This window comes from Histoplasma capsulatum (genome assembly GCF_000150115.1).
Source record: "Histoplasma capsulatum G186AR genomic scaffold supercont2.2, whole genome shotgun sequence".
NCBI classification, from domain to species: Eukaryota; Fungi; Ascomycota; class Eurotiomycetes; order Onygenales; family Ajellomycetaceae; genus Histoplasma; species Histoplasma capsulatum.
In genome coordinates this window covers 2,913,538-2,925,431 of record NW_025544802.1, presented here as the reverse complement: position 1 = coordinate 2,925,431, position 11,894 = coordinate 2,913,538, and the positions used below count along the sequence as shown (strand labels likewise).

Genomic DNA, 11,894 nt, shown 5'->3' with positions numbered 1-11,894 from the left:
ATTTCAAATAATTAAATAAAATTTCCTGCTGTAGTTTTTTAAAATATATTTATAATAGAAAGTATATATTATAATTTATTGATTTTATATTCTCTGTATTAATCTTATAAACAAATTTTTTTTCAGTGACAGAGAAGATAAAAGATTTATTCAGAATTTTTTTTTTATACTTTTCAGATAATATTTTTATATAATTTTTATTTTTAAAATTTTGACAGTTCTTCTATTTTAAATTTTCATATAATATATAAAATACTCTGAATCAAGAGTTTATATAGTACTTGTTTTACTTAATATTAAATAATAAAATTCAAATCTTTTATTTTCAATATATAGAATCTATATCTTATATTTATAAGTAAGATTATATAAATTTAATTTTTATAATTTATTAATTATATATAATATATATATCAATGAATTCTGAGATTATACTTCTAAAATTAATTAAATTTTAAAATCAGATTGTATTCTATATTCAGAAGTATATATATTCAGATACAGTATAATGATTTTTTAAAATATAAAAGTATTTTTACTCTCACAGATGAGATAAGATATTGATTATTTAAAAACTTTATTTATTTAGAATTCTTTATTTATTATATATCTGACAATTATTTTAGTATATAATTATCAATATATTTTATTGAAATACTTATATTCAATAACATTTTCACTATTATTTCTCCTTTTCATTTCAAATATTTTTTATATATTAAAATATACAGTTCTACAATATCAGATATTCATTTACTTCATTTATATTTATCTTTTTATCTTTATTTTATTTAGTTTTTCTAGAATTCAAAGAGTTATCTAGTATAAATAGATTATTTATTTCAGAGATCTTTAATAATTGATCAATAAACATCTTCAGCTTTGTTGATTTATCTAGTTTTTTAACTTTTTATTCTATAATAATTTCTATAATTTTATATATTACAATTCTGTTAACTGCAGTAAAAGTATATTCTATACTTATAATATTATATTATTTACTCTGATAAGTTTTTCTTAAGAGAGTTCACAACTTTTACAATAGTATTGAGATTGATATTTATTATATCTGAATATTTTAATAATAATACTGTGAGTGTAGATGTGAATCTGTTTGTATTCATCAATATTCTTATTATTCTTTTTCACAGTTTATTTGTTTACTTTTTTATAAATAGAATCATAAAGCAGCTGTTGAATCAATCAATCTTTTGAAAATATTGGGTTGACAAGTAGCATATATACATATATGGGGAATAACTTATTTTCGATCCTTATATTATCGTACCCAAATGCTCTACGATCGTCTTCATAATGTTGCTGACGAGATGAAGGTCTACGACTCCCTTCTGCCATGAAAATGTCAGCACTAGACATCCATCACCACCAGTAATCGCGGACACCTCAAAGGCGCTCCCTGTTACATTTGCACTCTGCGAAAAGACCATCCTGCCAACTAGTGGCTTCTGTGAACCGACCGTTGCTTCTAGATTAGACCCGAATACACCCAAGTTCGAGACTTCGTAGCTATCAGCCCTATTCTTGCCTATCTTAGACAGGAATAGTTCACTGTGGTAATCGCCGACATATTTTAATAGATTTGATATTGCGTTTTTTCCCTGCATATTTATTGTGTCCTCAATTGTTTTCCTGGACCTGACGGCTTCGTCCCATGGAAACTTGAAATTTCCGGACTGGTCAAAAAATCCTTCTCGACGATACGAGTCTTGGAAAGCCTGCACAAACACTCCCATGGAGTCATCACAGATCCGGCATCCGAGCCATCGCCGATTTGAAAGCGCGCCAACACATCGGAGCTGTGTGTAATGCGCAGAGAGGTTTACGAACAGAGCACCAGCAACCAAAGTGTGTAGAGCTGCCGTTATAGTAGTTTTATTTTTGCGACAGAGGTCCCTGAAGGAAGTAGTCTCAGATTCAGAAAGGACAAGATGGCGTATTTCACTCTGTAGGGGCATGGTGATCTTTGAACCAGTCCATAGGCAGGGATCCTGCTTGTTCCAGATTTTCTCCTTGAATAGTATCGAAAACAAGAACGGAATCGAAACCGGTATCGGGTGGAGCGCCTCTAAGCTAGGCAATAGGGGAATATTCGGCGCTGTAATAGTACTCTCTACTTCAGAAGAGGAGGGGGAAGAAGATAGCGCGAGATGTAAGGCGTGCAGGAAGGTTTTATGGAAGGCCATTCCAGAAGTGCCGTCTCCAATGGCGTGATGAAAGATGAAGGAAGCAGTGAACAAATGTGGATGATTGGGATCCGTTAAGATATAGAGTCTCCAAAATGGAGAAGGAAAGGAAAATGGCATATTATGTTGGATATTCAGAAGCTCTTCTAAGTCCATATCTGGGTTAGGACAGAGGGGACTATTGGAACCATGGCTGCCACGCTGTCTGTCTTTAAATAAAACAGAATTGTCCAAATTAATCGTGGGAACGCGGATGAAATGGGGTTCATCCGTGTCTTCACCCACGGGTATGGCAGAGAGAATAGGATGTTGGCCGATAAGTATTTTGCATGCTTTATATATGTAGTTCTTCAATGGTTGTGAGCATCGCGGCAGTGTGTATGTTGCTGTTACTGCGACGTTGATATAAAAACCAAGGTGATGTCGTGCACTTGAGTAGCGTTCCAGTAGTCCTGGAGCAAATCAAATTAGCATGTTTTTGACAATATGCTTCCAGCATATTAAAATTCTCTTTTACTTACCAACCGGCCGCAACTTCTCAAGTCTCGTAACAGCACAGTCTTCAGTCTGAAACGCCATCTCCATCTAAAGAATGAACTCGTGGTCATGACGGAAAATCGTACGAGAAATCGATAATGAAATGCTGACGACGCTAGAGCATATCAAGATTTCGGGGAAACGTTGAACCGGGTTTGGGGAGCGCATGAATCAAGCAGATACAAAACAGTTTTGCCTGGGTGGCTCATCATCAATCATCAACAAAAAATCCACTCGGCCTGTGTTGATTGGGACACAAAGTTCCAAGAACCTCTCGAGGTGGGTAAAGCTTGCGTCTCCGTATCTGATAACGACTGCTGCACATTTCGTGTAATTCTCAGGGATCGCAAGACAAAGCCCATGATTATGAGAGTATGTGATCCACATACAGACCTCTCATTTTCTTGGAAGACTAGTTAACTGGGAGTGAGTGTTCCCTACTTAGCTTTATCTTGATATCAAGATCTATGCCAAGACCAATCCCCCAAGTATGCAAATCACATGACCAAAAATATACTTCCGAATCGCAATCCAAATGCAAACCAAGTTTATTTGATCACAAAGGAACCTTCGGGGTTTAATACTCAAATTGTCATCATATGTCCCATGATGGTTTCGCTGTTCTCAGAGACCCCCTGAACACCAGACATATATCACATGTTGCCCCCTTCTTTCCCTTCGAGTTCATCAAACAACACGGTCGCTCAAGCCGTGTAGATAATGGTAAGTTAAGTCCTACTCCTCCCCCACTGTTTCTCAAGTCCGGTAGCCAGTCCAAACTACTGTTACTGCGGTTGACTGATCGCACCTTTCCCCCACTCTCTTCTATAGGGCAAGCGCAAGAAGTCCAGCCGCAAACCGGCAGCCCCCAAAAAGGCAAGTCAATGAACGCGCAGTTTCGCGTTTGCCGGCCACCTTATTCGCTAACTGTATTGCAGAAAGAACCCCTCCAAACCACGTTTTCCTGTCTATTCTGCAACCATGAGAACTGTGTAATAGTGAAACTGGATAAAAAATTGGGTCTTGGGAATTTGTCCTGCAAAATATGTGGCCAGCGTTTCCAGACTGGCATCAACTGTGAGAACATTTTCCATTTTTGCGGCTGGTCTATTCGTACCTCGACTAATCAACTTCGATCATGGCTCTAGATCTCTCAGCTGCCGTCGATGTGTACTCTGATTGGGTCGATGCCTGCGATGCTGTTGCTAAGGACGCCGCTGCTGGGAATGATATCGGTACTACTATACGTGGAGCAAATGAGGGATCCCCAGGACCGGTAGGACGCGGCACTGAAAGGGAGGAACTAGATCAGGCTGAAGCCGACCTCGATGATTATTGACAACGAAGAATTGTTTGGCAATCCACTGCTTCTTACCCAGCTTGCTAAAATCGCTTTGCGATTCGGGTACTCATCCCTTTAAATTACGTTGATGATAGTTCGGCTTACTCTAGCCTGAAGCGTCATGTTATAATATAGGATTGAATTGGGATTCGGAAAAATCCGGTATATATAGACTCCGTAGTGTGGATATTTTGCGACTGAAAATAAAAAATGGTTCAACCAGCTTTGCCTTCTCAGTTCCCACGCAAACAGCTTCCACACCTCCATTTGTTCTCCAACCGAACTAAAAGGCTGCGATAACACACGCAAAATGAAATGTGCCGAGATTGCTCTGTAGGAAAGTTATTGATTGGCAGGAATCAATGATGGCTCCCTCGCATCATGCGACTTTGAGTAAATATATTCATTGATTTTCACTCTTCTACAATGTGTAGTATCGGTCGCCGAAGTCACCGAGCCCCGGAATAATATACCTGTTTTTGAAGTTAGATATAGCGGAATGTCAATAAATGCAGAAATAGCCCTTTACTGACTTCTTTTCATCGAGCCCTTGGTCGATAAATGCGGTGACTACTCGTAGTTTAGGGTACTTCTGAGCAAAGTCGGCAACCCCCGAAGGACTTGCGATGAGATTTAGGAAAAGGATTCGATCTTCAGGTACACCTTTTGATTTCAATACATCAACCGCCATCGTGGCCGAGCCCCCTATTCTAGTCATTAGCACGAATTGCGTTAAAAGATCACCCACAGAGTGTTCTGTACCAGTTGCAAACATTGGGTCCAGAAGTAACACCCATCTGTTTGCGATGTCCTTGGGAAGTTTCTCATAGAAAAGCTTAGGTTGCCATGTATCGTCGTCTCTTTGTATCAAGATCTTGCCAATGCGAACGGATCTGCAACAATCACGCAAACCTTGTTCCATAGCTTCTCCTGCTCTCATAATGGACACACCGCATATTTTCCCCTGGAATCTGACTCCAAGATATGACCGACCAACTGGGGTGGTTACTGACTGCTCAACAACGGGTAGGTGATTCAAGCCTTCTTCCACCAGCAAGCGTATGATCCTGTTCGAGTAAAATATGAAGTCTGCTCTGTCTGTACGAGTGTCCCTTATCATACTTTTATGGGCATTGAATTAGTCTTCGCATTGGGTTAAATGGCTAAATTGGGTACGGGAGGGGCGAAATTAACTTGCGTTAAAAGTGCAATTAGCTGAGGCGTTTGCGGGAGGACGTGGACATTATCGTAGTCGACACCCTGCGAGACCGTTGCTGTTGGTTTTTCTCCATCTGGTTTGTAGAGAGGACCAACACCCTGGCAAGGCAATGGAGCACCTGCGACCTGCTGAGCCATAGCCTGATATATATGAGAGGCACGGGGACGAGATGCGTCGGCTCGGAAATCTGGAGGAAGTATCCGAGTTAGGCACGGGCATCCAACGCCGTGGAAGAGTAACTCGCAGATGTGAAGACGTTTGTAGCTCTCGGTTTGGTGGCGGAGCGGGGTTCGGATGTAGAGGTCTCCTGCAAAATTAGCCATTAGCAACGCCAACACATCTTAGGAGGGGCTATTCCTGAAGAGCAGTCCCACCAGTTACCAGCTGCAACTAATTCTTATGCCCAGAGACTCAAGAGCCGCAGTTTTCGCTGTTGATAATCAGCTTTTGGGCTCCCTCTATTCAGGCTTAAATAGATACGGAACGCTCACGCTATTCAATCAAAGAAACAGTCTTATTTACCGAAAAGGGCCTACTGAATATACAGAGAACAGATGTATGTGTCCATGTATAGTTATTTCTTGTCACAATGGACGCAGTGTTGTTGGTTGTCCTCACCCAATCGCCGGAAAAATAACTAACTAGCTACGGAATAATGAACTAACTATCCCTGGAAAAATACAAGTTCAGTAAACAGAAGTCGGTTGACTAACGAACAGTTGGCTTCCTGCTGCGCACACCTGCTGCGACCACGGCCATCCAACCCTCCCGTACTCCAAATCAGGTCGCCTTCTTTCCCTCTGATGCGCGAGGAAGACAACGCGCCGCGAACCCGAACGCCCGACGAACCCATTTCTGCAGATGGCTGCTTGACGTTTTCACTAGATGGACAACCAATCTTCCGCCACCACCCTTCTGACTTCTCTGTTTGCCTCATTCCATCCTACCTAAGGAACCTCTTGCAGGGGATACTACAATTGAGTTATGGCGCCAGCTGCGAAAAGTGCAACGCCCCATCGCCAACTAATCACTTATGGGAAATCCTCGGTGGGCCCTAAGTACGATATAGGACCCAAATCGTCGCCTGCTCTGACTCGAACACAAGTCCCAGAGCCCTCGCCAGAAGAACCTCCAAATCAGGTTTCAACGGCTCAGACCACAGTAGGGGGAGTCAGGAAAACAACTAAGGACGGACAAGGTCATCGAGGTGCTGGCACGCTTCAAACACCCCGGCTTCCGAAACCGTCCAGGTCGAGTTTGCTACACCATCGAACACCAAACTATCGGGGTAGAAAACAATGGGTTTACGATATTGCGTCATCGGGCGATGAGCAACTGCATGAGGATAATGAGCCCTGGCGAAAACGTAGAAAGATAGAAAGTCCGAAGGCTGAATGGGCTTCGAACGGATTCGAAGACGCTGCTATGCCGAACCCAAAACGCTCGACGAAGCGCGATATCCGACATGACAGCTCAGACTCCGACACAATCACATTTAAGAAATCGTCTGTCCCGCCCGGGGAATCTAACCAAATCGAAGTTGTTATTCTGACACCAAAGAAGCCGACAGGGCGGCACCATGGATACTCCACCAAAGAGGGAACTATGGAGTGCGCCAATGCACTTGATGCCAACCTGCCTCGTCGTGCTAAAGATTCAACGACTACAAATCCTCAAACACACCGCAGTTCGCGCAAAACCTCTGATTCTCTGTCGCGGCAACAGACTCAGCGGCCTTTGAAGCCTCTTACGACGAAGCTCCTAAGAGCAGGAAAATCAGAACAAGCTTCCACACCGAAAACATTTCCGTTGAATTCAAGGTACAAACCAGCGGCTTCTCATCCGGTTGCTGCTGAAGTCGGGGGCAATAAAACGGAGTGCAATGTAATTATGAGTACTACACCGTCGCGGAGAAGGATCGTAGATGCTTTGGGTACCACGGCCCGTGGCAGGTCAGAGTCTTCAACAATTGAATCCATAAGTGTTGCCTCCCGTGCCTCATCCGAGATATCTACTGGATTATCCGAGGATTCTACGCCATCTATATCTCAACTTCCGAACGTGTCTCACAGGATGCAAATTGATTCCCAAGCCGATTCTCCCGATCAGAGACAGCAGTCCCAGTCCCAGGGAACAACCGGCCCCAAAGCTACCTATGCTCGACAGAGGTCATTCCTTTCTGCTAAGAGCATAACTGAGGATCTGATTTTGGACAATCTGTTCCGGCCCTCTTTTGCTCAGCAGCATGGGCCCGGCCACGGGACCGGACCTGGCGTTTCGAACCATGTGGCCTCGAAATCTACCTGTCCCCTTGCGACCCGAATTACTGGAGACGATGATGAGGGCAACTCCAATAGGGTAGTCCGAAACATCTACGAACTACGTCGTGCAGGCGAAAATGCTAGGTTTGAAGGGATCGTGGACGCAATTTTCGAAGACATTGAAGACCCTAATTCCTCGGCTTCACGGCGTTACAGTGGACTAATCCAGCTCTGTACAAAGCTGATGGATGACCAATTCACGCGGCGATTCTTGGCACATGTTTTGGAGAAACGGCTTGCAAAACAGGCTGGCAACTTGGACGACGCAATTTACACGTACCTAATTGCTTGTGCGTACGGGTTAATTTTGTCAGCAGGCCCTGTGTCGTCTGTTGTTCTACGTACCTGCTCCACGCAAGTGTTTAGAGTTATACCCAAGATGATAACTGACAAGTCTGAGATCCTCGACATCTCAAAATTCGGGCCCGCTAGAACGTCCAAAGCTGTCCAAGGCTCTCTGCGGGACTTCTGCGAACAGCTAGCCGAAAGTAGAATTTGGCATGACGTCAAACCGAAGAAGTGCATCCCTCAGATCCTAGCACTACGATGCATTGAAATGGTTGTGCGTCGGTCCCGTGAGAGTGGAGATAACATGGACTATATGTCTAACGATGTTCTATCTCAGTTGGTCAACCTGTTGCTACAGCGTTCGGTGCTTCCAAAACAAGTCCAAGATGCAAAGACCGACGATTTCCTAATCCTCGAGTTGACATTCTCCATCTTGGAATCCTACACGGTTGTTCTAAATTCCCTCGAACCAAGCCAGGAGAAGTTACTCAAGAGGCTTTCCGGACTTGGACCGCTCCTGTTCCAGCTATCATCTCGCTGCTCGCAGCCGTGTTACAGACAGATCCAGTTACTAGAAATCCGGCTGATCTTGAATCTTACCAATAATAATCCTTCACTCTGCGAAGATTTTTCGACACCAGAACTGATACAAGCGCTGATGGCCATCGTGATGTCGAATTTTGGGCTGGTGTCGGAGGATTTTGCTGGCGACAGAAGGGACTCTTTGTTAGACGTGGTAATCTTGGCGCTTGGAACATTGATAAATTTGACCGAATGGAACGAGACTGCACGACAATTGATTTTGAAAACACCAAGTGGCTCGACAACGTTCCTTAACAGGTTGTTACAGCTATTCAAGGACGGATGGGATAAAACTTCCGAGGTAAGGGATTACATCTGATATCTGATTAATTTCTGACGGAGAGGGAAAAAAATGGAAAGAAATAAAAAAAAAAAAAACCCGCCGTTTCTCAGAAGGCTAACAACCGTATTATTTGCCCGCCCTCCTATTTCTTTTTTTATTCAGGCAGACTCCGTGGTGCAGACACACTCCAATGTGGCGTTTGGTTATTTATCTGTGCTTCTGAGCACGGTGTCCCTCGACGACGAGGCGCGATTACACCTTAGGAACTCCCTCGACGGGAGAAGTGTTGACCGCGTGCTGGCTACTGTTGACGAGTTTCTGCACTACCACCGGAAGGTTGAGAAGGAGCTGCAGGACGGGCAAGGCGAGCATGAACCGGTGACCGGTTTCACGTGCAGGCTTCAGAGTATCGTAGACCGGATCAAGCAAGCGGAAGGGATCTGTTGAGAGACGGCGGTCTTTCCACCTCACCAGTACACCAGCACGGCCACAGGTTGTTTAGTATTGCGTAGTATTCAAGGGATCAATGATGTCGATGTGCTTTCTGTTGTTGTTGTTGTTGTTGATGATGATGATGATGGAGTCACGATCTATGAATAGCAGTGTCAATAGATTTCTGTCGTTGGTTATTATTGAAGATGAAATTGAGACTAGTTACGATCTGAATTGTTTCTCCGCAACAACAATGGTTGATTCAGGCCGACGGCGATCCGACCTTGGAAGGCCTGGAACCGCCGATCGATCGACAAAGCGGCAACAGTTTCACGTGGTGCCAAGCCAGGCGGCACCGGGGCCAAACAAAAGGGCGGAAACAGCTGTGATTGGCTAGGAACCCCGGCTGCATGGTGGCGTCACCGGCTAAGGCAGGAAGGAAGTTGCAGTCAGGATGCTAGTCAGCAGAGGCCCAGGGGTTGCTGGGAGCTGGGGACGCCGGGGACGCCGGGGGGCGACGGTCGGCCAGCTGTTGCAGGTAGGCCTATGTAGGTCATTTCCCCAGTATATGATTCTCTGCGTACAGCCCAGCCTGGACGGAATGTGTTATGTAGCGGGGAGTGGAACCTATGCCTTCTTCTTCTTCTTCTTCTACTACTACTACTACTACTGCTACTGCTGCAGCTACTACTAGTGGTGGTGGATTCCAAGTGGTCTTTCTTCTCACGTCTCAATCCATGGTTAATCCAAATCGTCTCTCTTGTGCTGTTCACACAGGCTATGGACACACTGCCTGCATCCGTTTCTGCACCGGTAATACCACGCGCCACCATCTCCGCGCGTAGCTGGAGTCATCATTACTACTATAAGTTACCTTAGTGAACTAGCTAGCCAAACTAAACCTGCAATAACTCTCAATAACTCTCAATAAATCTCGCTTCTTCCCGTTCAATTCTCTCATCCTTTGGCCCGACTTATCCCATCCAATATCCAATATCCCATATCCGTATCCGTATCCTTCCCGTGCCCTGTGCTCAAGGAAACCCATCTCAACAACCTCTCCCCGTCCTGAAAACAAATTCGGATTGAAATATGGCACCACCCCCAAAGCAACGGAAGATTGCGGTTGTTGGTAGCAGATCTGTGGGTACGTCTCAAGCACTACCATCTGAGCTCCCCCCCAATAGCGTTTCCCCTTCGCAAATGCGTTAACTTTCATGGATCTCCTCTACCCACAGGCAAATCATCCCTTACTGTCCGCTTTGTCGACGGGGTCTTTGTGGAGAGCTACTACCCCACAATCGAGAATACATTCAGCAGCACCATCAAGTACAAAGGCCAGGACTTTGCTACGGAGATCGTGGACACTGCTGGCCAGGATGAATACAGCATCCTGAACTCGAAGCATTTCATCGGAATTCATGGCTACATCATCGTTTACTCGGTCGCATCGCGCCAGTCCTTCGACATGGTTAGGGTTATTCGAGATAAGATTCTCAACCACCTGGTGAGCGCGTATCTCTCTCCGCACGCTTAAGCAAACAGTGTCCACCCCGCAACCCCGTCTCTCCTTTGTTCTGTGGGACTCCGCTGACTGCTGCCACCATTTCTTGGCTTTTCATTGACAGGGAGCGGATTGGGTGCCCCTAGTGGTAGTCGGAAACAAAAGCGACCTCAAACCGGACGTACGACAAGTGACGGAGGAAGAAGGGAAGAAACTCGGGGAGGAATTCAATTGTGCCTGGACCGAAGCAAGTGCCCGACTGGACGAGAATGTCGCCAAAGCCTTCGACCTGATCATCGCGGAAGTTGAGAAATCGCAGAACCCAACTCAGCCTTCTAGCGGTAGTAAATGCATCGTTATGTAAAACGCCGCACTGCGTATGGCACACGGCGCACGACACGGCGCACGATACACGACACACGGCGACATACGATACTCACCCCGAAATGTACTTTGCCATGAGATAATGCTTTCCTCTTTAAATCTACCTTTACTTTTCTTTTTATACTTTTGGTATGTTTTTGATGGTGTTAGCCCAGCGTATACGCGTGTTTACCGTGGTTGGGTAGATGGGATTGATCGGGTTTCCTTTTTAAGCAAGTTTAAGTCTTGGGGAGAGGGCGTTACCAGTGGTCTCCAGAAGGGTTTTTTCTACTGATGTGGCATTCTGGAAATATTATCCATTTGCCTTGTCACAGTCCCTGTCAGTTCGTTGGTTTTTTTCCTGCCGGGGAGGGACGGATTTTATTCTCTCGATTTCCGTCATTTCTTTCCCACTTGTTCCTGTTTCGGGTTTATGGGTTACTGTGATGCGTATATTTGGCAGTCAATAGAGGCACACCGTCACATTTACAGGGCTCTGTGTGGCTTCAGCTTGTGTTACCTTTTTTTTGTTTGTCTCCTTTTGCGGTCCTACATTTTAGTGCAACTTTCTAATTCCTCTTATTATTATTATTATCACCGTTATCATTCCTATTAACTCTTTTACCCAATGTTTCGTACTCTCTCTTCTCTCTTTGGAGTATGGCGGCACACATAGACAGACTGTTCATAGAACGGTTGTGATGACGTTTGACCGCTTATTTCATTTTCAACCGTTGTCTTTGTTTGCTTGCCAAAGCATGTCTCTTCAAAACCGTGTGGGCAGCAGGACTTTTTGAGAGGTAATTGGGGTTGGCAACT

The 11,894-nt window shown here is 44.5% G+C and overlaps 6 protein-coding genes across 6 annotated transcripts; 3 read left to right on the top strand and 3 right to left on the bottom strand.

The window, feature by feature from the left end:
• Window positions 1-1,190: 1,190 nt before the first annotated feature.
• On the bottom strand, window positions 1,191-2,780 carry HCBG_02190 (uncharacterized protein; the record flags this gene model as incomplete). Its single annotated transcript, XM_045429239.1, has 2 exons — window positions 1,191-2,656; window positions 2,726-2,780. The coding sequence occupies one exon, from the start codon at window positions 2,358-2,360 to the stop codon at window positions 1,275-1,277; it is 1,086 nt and encodes a 361-aa protein (XP_045291024.1).
• On the top strand, window positions 2,394-4,312 carry HCBG_02189 (uncharacterized protein; the record flags this gene model as incomplete). Its single annotated transcript, XM_045429238.1, has 7 exons — window positions 2,394-2,407; window positions 2,759-2,823; window positions 2,872-3,113; window positions 3,187-3,229; window positions 3,573-3,617; window positions 3,684-3,818; window positions 3,890-4,312. The coding sequence occupies 7 exons, from the start codon at window positions 2,394-2,396 to the stop codon at window positions 4,078-4,080; spliced, it is 735 nt and encodes a 244-aa protein (XP_045291025.1).
• A 192-nt stretch (window positions 4,313-4,504) lies between these two features.
• HCBG_02188 (uracil phosphoribosyltransferase) lies at window positions 4,505-5,107 on the bottom strand (the record flags this gene model as incomplete). The annotated part of the gene is made up of 3 exons (XM_045429237.1): window positions 4,505-4,556; window positions 4,617-4,788; window positions 4,846-5,107. The coding sequence occupies 3 exons, from the start codon at window positions 5,021-5,023 to the stop codon at window positions 4,505-4,507; spliced, it is 402 nt and encodes a 133-aa protein (XP_045291023.1).
• Window positions 5,108-5,238: 131 nt separating this feature from the next.
• Window positions 5,239-5,625, bottom strand: HCBG_02187 (cytosine deaminase-uracil phosphoribosyltransferase fusion protein; the record flags this gene model as incomplete). Its single annotated transcript, XM_045429236.1, has 1 exon — window positions 5,239-5,625. One exon carries the CDS (start codon window positions 5,623-5,625, stop codon window positions 5,239-5,241), a length of 387 nt encoding a protein of 128 aa, XP_045291022.1.
• A 661-nt stretch (window positions 5,626-6,286) lies between these two features.
• HCBG_02186 (uncharacterized protein) lies at window positions 6,287-9,223 on the top strand (the record flags this gene model as incomplete). Its single annotated transcript, XM_045429235.1, has 2 exons — window positions 6,287-8,794; window positions 8,957-9,223. 2 exons carry the CDS (start codon window positions 6,287-6,289, stop codon window positions 9,221-9,223), a joined length of 2,775 nt encoding a protein of 924 aa, XP_045291021.1.
• Window positions 9,224-10,300: 1,077 nt separating this feature from the next.
• Window positions 10,301-11,076, top strand: HCBG_02185 (rheb small monomeric GTPase RhbA; the record flags this gene model as incomplete). The annotated part of the gene is made up of 3 exons (XM_045429234.1): window positions 10,301-10,355; window positions 10,447-10,715; window positions 10,837-11,076. The coding sequence occupies 3 exons, from the start codon at window positions 10,301-10,303 to the stop codon at window positions 11,074-11,076; spliced, it is 564 nt and encodes a 187-aa protein (XP_045291020.1).
• Window positions 11,077-11,894: the final 818 nt, after the last annotated feature.